The sequence below is a fragment of the Gekko japonicus genome, unplaced genomic scaffold (genome assembly GCF_001447785.1).
Source record: "Gekko japonicus isolate JY-2015 unplaced genomic scaffold, Gekko_japonicus_V1.1 scaffold637, whole genome shotgun sequence".
Classification (NCBI taxonomy): domain Eukaryota; kingdom Metazoa; phylum Chordata; class Lepidosauria; order Squamata; family Gekkonidae; genus Gekko; species Gekko japonicus.
In genome coordinates, this window is record NW_015172573.1 from 238759 (window position 1) to 255060 (window position 16302).

At 49.4% G+C, this 16302-nt stretch overlaps 1 protein-coding gene across 1 annotated transcript in view; it reads right to left on the reverse strand.

Annotated features, from left to right (window-relative positions):
• Nucleotides 1-16302, reverse strand: part of ESPL1 (extra spindle pole bodies like 1, separase) — a 59802-nt gene that overhangs the window by 18108 nt on the left and 25392 nt on the right. The window contains exons 12-19 of the mRNA XM_015421373.1: nt 15884-16003; nt 14143-14314; nt 10923-11051; nt 10265-10421; nt 9141-9250; nt 6360-7513; nt 2946-3354; nt 821-991 (exon numbers count right to left, since the gene is read on the reverse strand). Of these exons, the coding sequence (XP_015276859.1) occupies nt 821-991; nt 2946-3354; nt 6360-7513; nt 9141-9250; nt 10265-10421; nt 10923-11051; nt 14143-14314; nt 15884-16003 (2422 nt within the window). The remainder of the gene's footprint in view (nt 1-820; nt 992-2945; nt 3355-6359; nt 7514-9140; nt 9251-10264; nt 10422-10922; nt 11052-14142; nt 14315-15883; nt 16004-16302) is intronic.

Here is a 16302-nt window from a genome sequence, read left to right on the forward strand (position 1 = left end):
GCACAGATTTCAAAATCTGATATTCCATCTCTCCTGGAACAAGAATGGTCTGACCTAAGTGCATTTCTTCCAGGATAGCTACTGAAATACAGATCCAAGGGGAGATTTCTTCTCTGCCCAAAACATAGGGTTGCAAACGGAGAAGCCCCCGGCTCAAAAAAAAAATAATCTCATTTGTGTCATGAACTCATTGGGAGGTGTTAGACTAGCTACCATCTCTCCTGACTGCAACATGGGGATACTACTGACTGACCACAGTACACTGGATGACTGCTCAAAAAACCTTGTATTAAGAAGAAAAGAGATTGGGTTTATACCCCGCCCTTCACTCAGAGTGGCTGACAATCTCTTTCTCTCCCCACAACAGACACCCTGTGAGGTAGGTGGGGCTGAGAGAGCTCGGAGAGAACTGCTCTTGAGAGAAAAGCTCTGAGTGAACTGGGACTGACACAAGGTCACACCAGAAGCTGCATGTGGAGGAGTGGGGAATCAAACTGGGTTCTCCTAGATTAGAGTCCGCGCTCCTAACCACGACACCAAACTGGCTCTGATTATTAAGAACTGAGCACTCATATTGTTACAAAGCTCCGCAGGGAATTCCACTGAGAATTGGCACAGGAGAGCAAGTTCCTAGTTTTAACCACTGCAAAGGTAAGTTTAAAATTGTGCAGTTCAATGTATGAGAAGCTTCTGAAGCCCTGGGGGTGGGGACTGGAATTCTGAAGATTGTTCTGTGCAGAACTTCCCAAGAAGGACAAGGTTTTATGCAAGTTTTTTCCCCCAACAGGAACAGAGAACATCATGAAGTTCAATTTCTTACTAGCAGCTACTTCTAGAGCAAAGGAAAGAACATGCAAATCAAAGGGGTCCGTGGGGCTTCGCTTCTCTGAAGTTTGGAAAGTCTCCTGCAAATCAGCACCGGCATCACGCCGGAGAACCTCTTGGTCCTCTTCTGTGCCATTCGGCTCAGGAACAGGTCGCCTTCTATGCCCTGTAGAGAAGAAGCAGAATTGGATTTATACCCATCCTTCACTCAGAATGGCTTACAAACTCCTTCTCCAGGAGAAAAATAAATAAATCGTGCCAGACATGCCCTCCCTAAATGTTCCCTTCAGGGTCAATAACCAGAGATATACCAATAGGCACAGAACTGGTTTTCCTGAGAAGCCTCAACAGAGTCTCACAGTACCTTACTAGTAAGCACTATAGCACAACTTTACACAGATTTCATTACCTCTGTCGAAGCAGGTTGTCATCTACAAAAGCTTATGCTACAATAAAACCTTTTGCTCTTTATATGGCACATAACTAACTTTCGTTGCAACATCCTTAATGTGACATTATGTGGTCACTGAGAATGTGAGAATTGCTTTTTTAAAGAAGTTTCTAGCTCTTATGTTTGCAGAGGTCAGTTTTGAAAGCATATGGACATCACTATCCATGATGAACAGCCACGCAGAACAGGAATTACATGTTATTTTTGTATACAGTGCACACACAGTCCGATCTGTCATTTCCAACAGAGAGATTACAAATAAAGTGTGACCCTTAAAAAAGGATCCTGGGGTAAAATTTCTCACTTGACTCTGTCTGGGAAGCTCAGGTGATCAAAGTGAATGGATTATGTCTTCTTGGGCCTTCCATGACTCCTTCCTTTTCAACTTCGGTTACTGTCTCGGGAAGCTGTTCCCTCACCCCGCTCACAAGACCTTGCTTGGCTCTGCACAGAGAATATTTAAGTCTCCCTTATTAGCTCCCCATTTAATATAGCTCCAAGCTTGAGTCCAGTGGCACCTTTAGGACCAACAAAGTTTAATTCTGGGCATAAGCTTTCGTGTGCATGCACACTTTCCCAGATACATTGAAACAGACTTCCTCAAGCCTTACACATAGGCAGAAAGAGCATGGTGGGTGTGTTTGTGTGTTAGTTGCTAGGAAGGGCTAGTCAGAGTCAAGATGCATAAGTAACTGAGAGGTAAGTATAGCTAAAATAGGATGAAAGCAGTTGGTAAGACCTGTGAATAGTAGCAATTTAGCATGCAAATAAAAGAGCTAACAAACAGATATGAGCGGTTTAGGTCCAGTGGCACCTTTAAGACCAACAAAGTTCAATTCTGGGTATAAGCAAGATCTGACTGACTTAACATGCTAAATCACTCAGTTCTCACTTATACCCGGAATTAAACTTTGTTGCTCTTAAAGGTCCCACTGTCCTTTTGGTTTAAGTTCAGACCAACAGGGCTACCCACTCCAGCTTATTTATCATATGGTTAGGAACAAAGTTTGATATATGGCCTGCCTAAAGAGAGAAAACCCCACAACAAGAGTTTAGTGGCACCTTGAAGAGTAAGGAAGTTTTATTCCACTATAAGACTTTGTGGCTAGAGCCCACTTTGTCTATCTCCCCCCACCCCCAAGACATGAAGAATGTGTGTCTGTACTTATGCCTGAAGATGTGCGTTACAGACCACAAAAAGCTTATGCTACCCCCCTCCAGGACTAGAAGAGATTGGATTTATACCCCGCCCTTCACTACCCAAAGGTGTCTGAGAGGCTTACAATCTCCTTCCCTTCCTCTCCTTACAACAGACATCCTGTGAGGTAGGTGGGGCTCAGAAACGGCTCTTGAGAAAACAGCTCTGAGAGAACTTGTGACTGACCCAAGGTCACACCAGCAGCTGCATGTGGAAGAGTGGGGAATCAAACCCGGTTCTCTCAGATTAGGGTCCATGCTCTTAACCGCTACACCAAACTGACTACCAGACAGACCAGACGTGCTCCAATATTTGGCTCAGAAGGGTCACTCAGCTTCCATCCCACTACACAGAAGAAAGTCCTTCGCATTTCTGCCTGGCTGTCCCTCCCTGTTCCCCAGTCCAGTTATTTTGCTCGAGAACGTCTCACATGAACAAGTTACTGGAAGTCTCCAGGAGGCCAAAAGTTACCTTCAGCAGCTTCTTCCTCACCCGAACCCCGCAGGACCTCACAGCCGGCCTTGAGCCTCTCTTCAACAATCTTCAGAACCTCCTTTCCTTCTTCTCCTGGCTCGTTTAGCATTTCCTCTTCACAAGACACTTTCTGGGTTTCTTCCTGTGGCTTCCCCCGCTTAGCCGTTCTCCTGCCGCCCGGCCTTCCATGCGGAGGCTGTGCCTTCGCGGCGCGGGGGTGGTCGTCTGAAGAGCTGGCACTGCACCCCTCCATTTTGGCAAGGCTCGCCGATGACTGCTTCCTGATGGGGGCTGCCTTTCGCCCTGGCCTGCGGGCGGAGCCTGCCGGTTCTTTGGCAGCAGGAAGCTTCACCTCCTGTGTAGCTTCTGGGGGACCTTCCAGGTCGCTGTCATCGCTGAACACAACCTGGGAAGAAACAGACAGTTGCTTTCCCTCCAAAAGTCTCTCAGGCAACTGTTTAAAGACACTACCAAATCCATCTTCCACCAAGCCCCTCCCCCACAGGGGCATAGCACAGAGCCAAATCTGAACAGAGAGATCCAAGCTGGGAAGAGACAAACTGTTGACCTGACCTGGTCAGATCTCAGAAGCTAAGCAGGGACGGCCTTGGCTAATATTTGGAAGGGTGACCTCCAAGGAATACCAGGGTCCTGACGCAGAGGCAGGCAATGGCAAACCACCTCTGAAACATCTCTTGCCTCAAAAACAAGTCTAGCTCGCCACCTAGTGGCATAGAACACTAAAGAGCAAGACCTTCTTGCTGCCAGACAATCTTAGGATCTCCTGGCTATACTATACTCAATGCCATACAATAATTATTAACTATTATTCCCCTCAGGTTTTACAGCAACCTTTAAGCTGCTGCAAAAGCAATCTTTTATCGAGCCCCTCTCACACAGGGGCATAGCACAGATCAAAATCTCAACAGAGGAATCCAAGCTAGGAAGACATAAGGAAGAGGGCAACCAAGAGGATCAAAGGGCTAGAACTTCTTTCCTACAAGGAAAAGCATTTCAGGATTTTTAGGGTAGGGATGATGGGGTGGGAAGGAGAAGGGAGAAGAGATCAACCACACTTGCCCAAGACTCTACTATAAAGGTAAAGGTTCCCTTGCTCGAAAGCCAGTCGAATCCGACTCTAGGGTTGCGGTGCTCATCTCCGTTTCAAAGCCGAAGAGCCAGCGCTGTCCGAAGACGTTTCCGTGGTCATGTGGCCAGCATGACTAAACACCAAGCCGCACGGAACGCTGTTACCTTCCCACCGAAGTGGTACCTATTTATCTACTTGCAATTCCTTGCTTTCGAACTGCTAGGTTGGCAGGAGCTGGAACTAGAGACGGGAGCTCACTCCGTCATGCGGCAAGTCGGGTCTCGAACTGCTGAACTACCGACCTTCCACAGCCTGCAGTTCAGCGTCTTAACCACTTGAGCCACTGCAGCTCCAAGTCTCTACTATAAGCACTCACAATTGCTGCAGTTGTCTAGTGGGAACCCATCCATTCAAAGCACTTCTTCTCCACAGCCGGCCCAGCTCTTCGGAATTCTCTTCCCCTGCTCTCACTACAGACCTTCTGTCAGCATTTAAGACTCCTTCCCCATTCCTGGAAGACCTGTAACTGATTTCCCACCCCAGTTCTATTTAGCCAGTTTGGTGCAGTGGTTAAAAGTGGTGGACTCTAATCTGAGAACTGGGTTTAATTCCCCACTCCTCCATATGCATCCAGCTGGGTAGCCTTGGGCCAGTCACAGCTCTGTCACAGCAGTTCTCTCAGAGGCCTCTCAGTCCCACAGGGTGACTGTTATAGGGAGAGGAAGGAAAGGAGATTGTAAGCTGCTCCGAGACTCCAAGTCTGAATAAAGATGATGTGTAATACTTGGGAGGTTGGATGGCTCGGGCCGGACTTGAGAATCAGAGAGGCAGTTGAGCTGGGCTTGTTCCTGGGCCATTTAGACTTTCCAGTCAGCCTGCTTCTCTTATACACAGAGAAGTCACCCACAGGCATACACAGAAGGGGTTTCTTTTTGTGAGAAACAGCCAGAACTGTCAGGAGGTCCTCTTCTGAAAGTCTTCTGACTTCTTCCCACAGAGAGAAAGTGTCTGCATAACCCCACCCCCAGTTAGGGATGCCACCCTCCAGATGGGACCTGGAGACCTCTTGGGATTACACCTCATCTTGACTACAGAGATCAGTTCCCCTGGAGAAAATGGATGCTTTGGAGAGGGGACTCTATGGCATTGTGCCCCCCCCTCAGGTCCCTGTCCATCCCAGGCTCCATTCCCAAATCTACAAGGAGTTACCCAACCTGAAGTTGGCAACCCTACTCCCCCATCCCCCTCCGGTGGCCAGGGGGGACCTGGCAACCCTATGCCCAGTATTACACAGGGCAGAGCGGTGAGAAGACCAAGCCGGTCTCTGAATGGGTTATTGCATTGTCTTCCTGGTTCCCTGTCGCTTTAAATATAGAAATGAACCCAGATCTGCACTCCCGTTTAAAATAAAGCCAGGCCACCCGCCCAGGCTCCAGCGTGGCCAGAGAACAAAGCGGGTAGCCACCAGGATCCCGGCTTCTTCTGTGCACTCAACCACCAGCGCCAGGAGCCGCCGAGGGGCTTCTTGCTGCGGCGGCGGCGAGGGCGCCCCACCTGAGCCAGCCCCGCACTAAAGGGACACAGGAGGGCGGGGAGAGGAGAGGAGGCAAGCCAGGCGGCGGAGGGATGGGCGAGCGGTGGCGCTTCACCGAGGAAGGACGACGAGAGTGGCGCGAGGGGGGGTCTCTGTGCGGTGGTGCATTTCTTCCTGCCCAGGCAAGAGTGGGAGAGGGAGGGGATGGACGCGCAGGCGCCCCGTGCTCTCCCCCGCTTCTCCTCATTGCCTTTTGCTCGCCCGCCCTCAGCGCTGCGAAGATGCACCTTGGTCTGGGCCTGCATGGCCATTGGGAAGGGAACCTCCCACCCCTGCGCTGTGAAAAAAATTGCTGCGTTGATCGGGGGAAAATTGGTGTGCCAGCGCAGCTGAAAAGGGAACCTAGGTGATGACCTCTTAAGTTCCAGTATTACAAAGGAGTGGGGCTTTTTACCCATATACCATATAGTTAACTTTTGGAATCCACCACTACACTAGCTGGCCATTATCAGGTAGATTTAAAAGGAGATTCGATTGACAGAAGACAGCTAGCTACACAGAACCTCCATTTTAGTGGCATACGCTTCTGAGTACCATATACTGGGGCCAATGGAAAGTCACCATCTTCACACCCTGCTTACGGTTTTCCCCAGGAGCATCTGGTGAAAGCAAGGAACCGGACTCCCTGGACCAGGTTCTCGTCAAGCAAGGCAACTTTATACTCTCTGTATACCATCCCCCACCACCGCCACCCTTCTCCCTCCGCTTCCACTGTATCTTCCGTTACCTTAAGACGAGACTTCATTCTCCTAGACACTTTGGGAGCCTTTGAGAGTTCAGTCTTCAGCCTCGGAGAAGAAGACTCCTCAAAAATCTTAAAAGGGGCCTTGGAGGAGAGGGCCGGCTTGGTCGCCGTTGACCTGCTCGTCCTCCTGGCTGTCGGAAAGGATTTCTGGGCTGGGGTACAGGGCTCGACGGGTAGCCTAGTGACAAGCGGAGCGGCCTGTGCAGCTGAGTCAACCAGGGCAAGTGAGTCACTGGGAAGGATCATGGGAATTGGTTCGGTTTCTAGGATTCTCTTAGGCTTCAGTTTCTGGATCGCTTTCAACGGCCTCTTGGCATCGTTTCTATTCACTGAAGAAAGCGCGTCGAGCCTCTTCTCCGCAGCCGTTGGCAGGTTTTCTTTGTTCTCGCAGAGGGACAATGGGCTCTTCCAGGGCCAGGCGCTAGAAAAGATGCTTGCTACACAGCCCTCGTGACTGGAAGCTTGGACCAAGATGGCAGCGACGGCTTTGGTAAGCAGCAGGCTGGCCTTTTGATATTCGAGCCCCGGCAGCTGAAGCCTCTTGGAAGACAGCATGGCCAAGCTGGTCTCTAGAAGCCTCCACAGTTTCTTCTCCGATGGGCCGGTGCTCACAGTTCGTTTCGCCAGAGACACGTAGATACGGGCCACCAGGTCATCCAGGAGTCCAACTGTGGGCACATTCTGGTCAACGGCCTTCCTGCCATGGCTTCGAGACACGGCCGCCGCCGCGCTGGAGGTGTACGAAGTCACGGCGGCGCACCGTTTCAGACAAGCCTCAAGGAGCTGCAGCCCTTCTCCCTTGTGCCCCAGCGCCAGCTCCGCCTCTGCAGAGGCCACCAGCCAGCGGAGACAGACGCTCGAGAGGACCACGTCGGAGCAGAGCGAGCAGCGGCATCCGTCCGGGTGGGTCAGGAAGCTGGGATGCTTCTTCAGCTTGGGCTTCAGCACTGGCGAGTCTGTGAGAGATCTCCCCTTCTCCATGGAAACCGTGTCAACAAACTCCAGGGAGACCTCTCGCAGGAACGGCTGCTCCTCTTCGGGGGGCTCTGGGCACAAGCCTCGCGTCTTCTTGCCCTTAGACCCGCCTTTCTTTGGCTTGATTTTCATGTCGCCTTTTCCCTCTTTCATTTCAAACACTGGAGGCAGAAGAGGTGGGCTGGTTTAGTTTTGCTTCCCCCCCACGGCACTGAGCTTAGCAACAGAGCTGCCTCTAAGCAAGACCGCCTCCCTTTCCCAAAGGCAAACACGACATTAACACGAGCCTTTGCATCTCCTCCAATGGGAAACTGATTGGGGCTGAAAGTATTAAGACTTTTTACTCTCCCCCTACCTGCTTTGTAAATCACAAGGAATGCTATTTTTATGACCCCCCCCCACATTTTAAAAACACAGCTACTGGGGGTACAGCCCAATTTATTAAGGGCTTGTCTTTCGTTCCCTATAATTAAAGCACTACCCCAGTCAAGACACCAACAAGGGAATTGCACAGACTTCTTAGTCTCAATATTCGTCAAGGGGATAACAGAAATTTACCTATAGGTAAATCATCATCCAATAAAAACCCCTGTGCAATTCAAGATTTACTTCATTTATACTCCACCTTTCTCCCAAGAGATCCAAAGCAGCTTAAATTGTTCTCTCCTCCATTTTATCTTCACAACAACCCTGTGAGGTAGGTTAGGCTAAAAGAGAGTGACTGTCACTAGGTCACCCAGCAAGGTTCCATGGCAGAGTAGGGATTCGAACCTGGGTCTCCCAGATCCTAGTCCGACACTCTTGCTACTACACTACACTGGCACTGGTCTCTCTCTCTCTCTGTGCATTAGTAAGATAAGAAAATTTGAGCAAAAGTTGCATCTGGCCAGGCAGCAAAATGCTCAGACGCAATCTAGTTCCACTAGTATGGGAAGCGAATTGGAACTTGATTGTTCTTTTATCATAATGTTTAGTGTTTTGGAGTTTTCTTGGCTTTTGTTTTAAATTCTGTATAGTCCTTATCTTGTTATGTTAAGATTGCAACAGCCTTTAACTATCAGCAATAAATAACCTTGGAACTTAAGACCGGAACTTAATTCCTGTAGGAACACTTCTCCAAAGAGGTCCCTAGTGATCTCAATAATTGGAGCATGCTCTGTTTCTGGCTGTCATGTGCCCCTTTGGAAACTTAAATTGCAACTAGAGACGTGTGTTACATTCTAACTTACAAGGGTGCTGGATTCTGGCCTCTAGTGGCGGAATTCGGAACCGGAAGAACTGCTACTTATGGCGTCAAAAGAGTGATAGAATTTCAAAGGATGCTTTGGACCAGTGGACCACTGGTGGACCTCGTGCAGGCACTGGTATTTCTGGCCACTGTGTGACACAGAGTGTTGGACTGGATGGGCCTTTGGCCTGATCCAACATTGGCGTCTCTTATGTTCTTAAAAAGGGCTTCTAGCCATTGCAGGGGGGGAGGACTGAATTGCACTACACACCTTCCCTTCTCAAAGCTGGTTTTTCTACTGACCCCCGTTTTCCAGTTGCCCCCTACCCCTGCAAGAACGTCGAAAATGCACACCGCATTCTGCATAACTCTGAGAGCTGAATTCCTGCTGCCCCAAACTGGGATTTATCCCACAAGCAGGTGAGAGACAGACTGCAAACCTTGCAGTGGCAACCTGCAACCACGGCCTGCCCACCCATCTGCAATGAAATATTCCTGGTCTCACCATTCAAGCATACACAAGTGTATAAAGAAGAAGAAAAATTAAGGCCAAGGCTCACCAGCATCTGATTCCAGAAGGAATAGCACCTGCTCAAGATCAGAGCAACACAGCTCCAGTTCGCCACGCTGGAGTTCCAGTTCACTCTTCAAGACCAAAAACCGAGCACACCTGAGATGAAAAGAAAGCCAGAGACAATGTTAGAGTGGTCCTGATTTGCAGGCAGCAGCAGTCACCAGTCTGGTCTTTATATTTATAGTCTGCCTTTCTCATGAGACTCCAGGCAGATTATAGAATTAGAAAAACAACACAACACAATGCCACTTCCCATCAGCTGATCCTTGACGCATTTGGCACACACTTGGGCAACTGGTATTCTCTTCAACCGAAACATGCCACGGCATTGCAGCTCATTAACTGTAGCCCTGGTTTAACATGGCCACTCACCCATGGCATGGCTCGATCAACCAGCACTTCCCCCAAATTAATCACGAAACATGAAGCTGCCTTATACAGAATCAGACCACTGGCCCACCAAGGTCAGCACTATCTACTCACACTGGCAGTGGCTCTCCAGGATCTTTGGAAACAAATACTGAGAAAACAGTCCTGAGAGTCTGACCCACAAATCAAGATAGTCAAAAAGACTTCCAAAGAAAATATTTCCTATATATTGTTGCCAATTAACACTACAGAACAATGAACGAATTCCATCAAAATCATAAGAAAATCCTTGTATAAGAATGCATCAATGCCGTCTCCGGATTTCATAACGTTTCAAAAAACGGATCTTCCTCGGGAAATATTCTATAAAGTACGAGAGCTTTCATGCTCATAAAGTGCTATACTGTTTTCTCCGTATTTGTTTCTAGACCAGGTCGTGATCGTCCACATTTGTCTCCAGGATCTTTGGCAGAAGTCTTTCACATCCCCTACTGACATATCCCTTGAACTGGACATTCCAGGAATTGAATCTGGGACTTTTTGCCATGCCAAGCAGATGCTCTACCACTGAGCCATGGACTCTCTCCGCAATGCAGAATTCATGCTACTAACAAAACTCCCCGATCTGTACATTAGAAAAAGGTAATAGGCATGCCAGGAAACAAGTCAATTCCCGTTTGCTGCAGTTCCCCTTCCCCTGGTCGTATGTACGCAAGATGGCGTTTGTTCAAATGGCCTTACCATCGGAGGGACTGCAGTTTCATGGAGATTTTGAGAGCTTCCAGGCAGAACGCTTTTGCTTCACTTACAGTCTCTATCTTGCTAAGAAGGGAGACAAACGTTTCGGTACAAACAAACATGTCAGCCAGCACCTGCCACTTCTGCACAAGGTTGTCACCTGAGAAGGAAGAGGTGGGGAGGAGAGAAAGGTATGCAGAGCAGCTTCAGTAGTCCCATCCCACTTAAAACCATTCACAGTTTAAGGATGCTGTCTATTTTGTTAATTTCAAGTAGATTATTCAAGTAAGATGCTGAATTCTGCAGCGAACACCAAACTCTGCAACTGCATGCGCTCCAACTGCAGAATTGTGGATTATTTTTTTTGCAGAACCCCTCCCCAGTCACATCTTTTTGGCTGCCAGAATAACCTAGACTCTCCTGGCTATACTATACACACTGGCATGCAATCATAATTATTATTACCACTGTTGTTTACAAGCAAGGCAGGTCTGATTACATTTTTTCACCTACACAGTCTCAGCCATCGTTATAGAAATGAGCAAGCAAAAGCAAGTTTTTTACTTTTGACTTCTGTGCAGGGAAAGAATTAAGAGACAACAAGAATTAAGAGACAACAAGAGTCTCCACACACTTTCACAGAAAACGGGTCTCTCCTTACCATGATCTACAAACAGATGGTCCAGAACATCTTTAGTGGATTTCTCACTGCTGATCAACAAGAAGTTAGAAATAATGCTGCGGTAGAGTTTGTGGGCATCACTCAGAGCAGTTTCGGGGGTCTTCCACCCTATGGAGAGAGAGAGAGAAGTGCAGGATATATTAGCACCACTGCTTTCCCACTGTCTTGCTTCAAGGCAGTTCTTTCTACAAGGAACCCCCTAGGCCTCTGCTATGGGACCATTACATGTTACAGAGATCTAGGAACTGAAGACACACGGATGATCCACCCAGGGCACGGGACAGACCTACAGGGCCTAGCCAGGGCTCCGCAATGCCGTGGGCTCTACAGCATATGCCAAGCGGCTGTACATTTCAAGGAGCAAGCTACATGGGTGGGAGAGGTTATCTCCAGTACAAATTCGTCTGTCGTTGCTGTTCCCTCACTGAGAGAAACGTCCATCATATGCAAGCAGTACCGACAGTCTGCCAGCTTTTTAAGAGGTTCACAAGACAGCGCACAATCGTAAGAACATAAATTTTAGAACATCAAAAGCTAGAATGTTAAACACCCATGAACGGTAGCAGTCAGGCACGCCAGGCAAGGGCCTCCTTCAAAGCGGGGCTCCCCACTTGCAGCCCAGCTTTGTTCGTTCGCCTCCCCCTCTTGCTGCTCTGGCTCCCACCCTTGGCTGATCTCTCAGCTTCAGAGTGGGACCAGAGTTAAGAACATAAGAGAACATAAGAGACGCCAATGTTGCATCAGGCCAAAGGCCCATCCAGTCCAATACTCTGTGTCACACAGTGGCCAGAAATACCAGGTGCCATCGGGAGGTCCACCAGTGGGGCCAGGACATTAGAAGCCCTCCCACTGTTGACCCCACCCCCCCAAGCACCAAGAAGACAGAGCATCACTTGCCCCAGAGCCCCTATCTATACCTTGTGGCTAATTGCCACTGATGGACCTCTGCTCCATGTGCTTATCTACTTCCCTTTTGAAGCCGTCCATGCTTGTAGCCGCCACCACTTCCTGTGGTAGTGAATTCCATGTGTTAATCAATCTTTGGGTGAAGAAGTACTTCCTCTTATCCGTTCTAACCCGACCGCTCAGCAATTTCATGGAGTGCCCACGAGTTCTTGTATTGTGAGAAAGGGAGAAAAGTACCTCTTTCTCTACCGGTTCCCGGGGGGCAGGTCGCAGCATGGCCCAGCAGCCCACAAGCCAGCCCGGCCCCCTGCAAGGGCGTGGAGAAGGAGGCAGGGCTCGCCAGCCCACCTTCATCCACTCCTCCCTGCCTTTCCAGCTGGCCTTGCTGCTCAGCCTTTTGCTCCCCTGGCTCCTCCGGCTTGCTCCCCATGGGGGTGATCCGGCTGCACTCGCAGGATGGCAGCGACCGAGAGCAGCGTGCCCAGAACCAAACCTGGGGGAAGGGGAGGGGGGACTGGGAGAAAGAGAGGCAGGGGAGCAGGGCATATTCGTGAGGGGGCATCGCCCCCAGGGCACATGGTAGCTTTGGGCCTGATAGCAGGCATCTTTTAAGGGGACGGGGGAGGGACTCGGGGTTTGTTATTTCATGTGTGGTGTTAGCTGGGGATGTTTAAACTGCTATTCTAAGCTGCCAAGAAGGAAGGTGGGATATAAATGTTTTAATGAATCAATCGACAAATTTGGAGAGAAGCCATCTTCAAGGCCAGTGTCATCTGCCACTGGATGCTTTTAGAAGAGATTGGATTTATACCCCACCCTTCCATCACACCTCACTTGTTTCGGGACCTCGTCTGGACGGAAAGCAGTGTCCAGGGTGAGGAAAGACGCTCGGCTGGTTGTCTCAGAAATCAGAGGGACTGGTTTCTCTCACCGTCCTCACTGGCTTCCCCGGAGCTAGCAGCTTTGAGTGAATAGGAACAACAGTTCTCGACTCCCTCATTCTGCCGTTCTGCTCCAGACTACGCAATTCCTCCTTGGCTTCCATGTGCTGCAGCCTTTATTTCCTCCTCAATTCCCTGGGTCCCTCCCCATCCAGGCCTTAAAGGAACGGAGCCATGCCCAGGTTCCCTCCGTCTTCCTACCCACGGGTGAACTTGCCCCACCCACCCTTCCACCTCGTGGTCAGCTCCTTGTCGCTTGCGCCATCCCCTGCTGCTGCCTCTTCCGCCTCCCTTGACCACTGGACCTCCCCTGGCAGGTCTCTCTGACAGGATCCCAGGTCCTTCTTTAAAGCCACAAAGGGGGTTGCCGCTTGACTGATGTTGTATTCTTTGGACTGCAGGAGGGCCCTCGTGGAGCCCTCCTGACACCTTCACTACACAAAGGAGTCTCAGAGTGGTTTACAATCTCCTTTCCCTTCCCCTCCCCACAACAGACACCCTGTGAGGTAGGTGGGGCTGAGGGAGCTCCGACAGAAACTGTTCTTTTTCGAGAACAGCTGGGCCAGAACTACGGCTTGCCCAAGGTCATCCAGCCAGGTGCAAATGGAGGAGTGGGGAATCAAACCCGGTTCTCCCAGATTAGGGTCCACGCACTTAACCACTACGCCAAACTGGCTCTTTTAGTTTGTATATGGGGAGGGGTCGTTTCGTAGAAAAAGAGCTAGGGGAACTCATTAGCATTACTCATTAGCATATGCCACACCCCCTGACATCACCGGAAGTGTGTCATAAGGCCACACCCCCTGACACCACCGGAAGTGTGTCATAAGGCCACACCCCCTGACACCACCGGAAGTGTGTCATAAGGCCACCCCCACCACTCAGTTAGTCTTAATCTTAAAGGTTAGTCTTAAAGGTGCTATTTGAACTCTTGGACTATTTTGCAGCAACAGACTAACACAGCTACCTTGGGGAAGCTCCTGGATGGGGCTGGGAGTCCTTGCGGAGGCCACGTGGCCTCGGCCAGGCAGAGGGGGAGGACGCCAACTTACCCTCCTGCTTCTTTCTCCTTCTGCAACAGAATGAGGCTGGAAGCAGGGGGCGGCTGGAAGAAGGGGCGGGGCTTCATCATGTGCCCCGCCCCCTGCACCTCACCCGGGGGAACTGCGATCCCCCGCGATCCCCCCCGAATCGACCTCTGTATATGGGATGGAATTCTATTCCAAAGCGATGCCTAGCTGGTCCTCCTAAGCACGCAGGATGTCCCCTCTCTTCTGTTCATCAGCCATTCATGTCCCCCATGAGTGCCGGGGTGGATCAAAGATTCAATATACATACAGCTCCGTACACACCTTGAGCGCACAGTTTTTGCCTGAGTGCCAGTGGAAGGGAGGAAGGAGGCAGACCGAGATACACGGCTGTTAACTGGAGGGTGCTGGCTCGGAGCAGGTACCAGAGTTTAGACGACCTTTGCAAAGCTGGGTTTTGTAGGCTTTCTAGCAGCAGGCCGAGGCCTTCTTCAACCTGCCCATGAAAAAGAGGGATCAACTGTTACCATCACAAACAATTTTTCAATCACCCTTGCCTCAAGTTCGGTAGGATTTGGTTTTAGCACAGAGCCTTTACCTCTTTATAAATTGAGAGGTACATTTTTAATTTTCCTCTCTAAGGAGATAAAAGGTGATCATCGTACTAAGTTGGTGTATATTACACTCACTTCCAACCATTCTTAGTTTGCAATGTGAGCTATTTTTCGAGACAGCATACTCATATAGACTGTACAAGTGTTCTGTAGTTATGTATTTGTCGAGGGGGTGGGGAAGTTAAAACCCCCCTATTCACATGTTGTTATGATTGCTCTTAACATTTATTGTCACAGTTTGTTAACTAAATAACTCAATAAAAATTGTAATTCAAAAAAAAGAGAGAGAGAGAGAGAGAGGAATCAATGAAACCAGCCAGTTAGTAAAGCAATGGCTCTCTAAACCAGGGTTTCCCAACGTGGTGCCTGCGGATACTATTGCACCTACTAGTACTTCCCCTTGGAGCCCTCTGAGCTTGCTGGAAAGTGTGTGGGGCCACTGTAAGGCAGAGCTTTTTATTGGCTGCTCCTCATTGCAATGATTTCCTACTAGAGGATCAAGAGGACTGCTGAGCACAGGGGTTTTCCTTAGAGTGTGGTTCTGTTTCCCATTCAGGCCTTCCTTCTTACCAGGAGGTAGGAGGAGGGAGGTATCCCACTTGGCTCCAGCCATTTTGAGTCTGGACCCACCTCTTCTGGCAGCCATTTTGGGGTAAAACTCACCACCCCCCTCTGAAAATTCCAAAGGTTCCTGCAGGCTTAGAAAGTGTGGAGACAGCCAATTTAAACCAAGACAGCCAGCGATTAGCTGCTGCGGCAACCATTTATGGATCAGCCTACATTCTATTCCCAATATTTTCCCCCCAGAAATTGTAAAGTGGCTAAAACTCAAACAAAAGGCATCCAAACCTGAGCAAATCTCGAACAAGGTAGAAAGGCAGTTTAGCTATGACAAGGATTAAGACTCTACCCTAGCAGCAAGGACTATCGGTGGAGGAAGCCACTCATGTCTTCTTCAGGATCCACTCAGTTTGGGTAGCTTTGCCCTCACAGGCTGAGGCTCCAACTGCACACGGATTGCAGAAACAAGCTGACCCCCTTGTATGCGCAAAGCCCAGAGAAGTCACTAATTCACAGGACCACTGGAATCAAAAGCTAGCGTGGCTAGTGAATACCATTGGACTTAGATCAAGGAGACCAGCATTCAAATTCCTACTCAGCCCTGAGAGAGAGTTCTCAAGCTAGAACTAGAGAAGGAGAGATTATTGGCAGCCATCTGCTTTGAAGTGAGTAACTAGGTTAAGGGCTTAGTCTGAGAATAGTCTACTACCCCCCCTCCACTTTAGACCCCTGCAGAGGCCAAGGGTGCACAAATATTGTTTTCTAGACTTGCCTCTCCTATCTTCCTCTTCTTACCCGGCATAAAGTAGTGTTTGAAAAAACAAATTAAGACTAGTGCGCTAGATTCAGCGCTGTTGGATGTATTCAAGGCTGCATGTCACATAAGCTACCTTGCCATTCACCAAGCACAATCTGCTTCGGAGGACAGCGAGCATTTGATTTGTCAGCAAGGCAGAGTCTTTGCTTCGGTCAACGCTTTGCCAGCAGGACTCCGCTTCCTTCAGGACCATCTAGAAGAAAAACCGGAACAAAAAAATATGTTAATGGGGGGGAAAAAAACAGGTCATCCGTTGGGACTGTTAAAGCTCAGACTTCAGTTGACTGTAGCAATGGGAAGGTCATGGAACTCATGTACACCCTGCCCCAAAACTCCTTGGAGAAGGGATGGCACGAAATGGACCTAGAACTTGGCTCCCATTCCTTTAACGCAGAACGGGCCCAAAACACAGCAGCTTACACCATAGCGAGCTTATGGCAGCTACCTACAGCTTGACAAAGTGGGTTCAGATCCACTCCTCCATATGCCGGT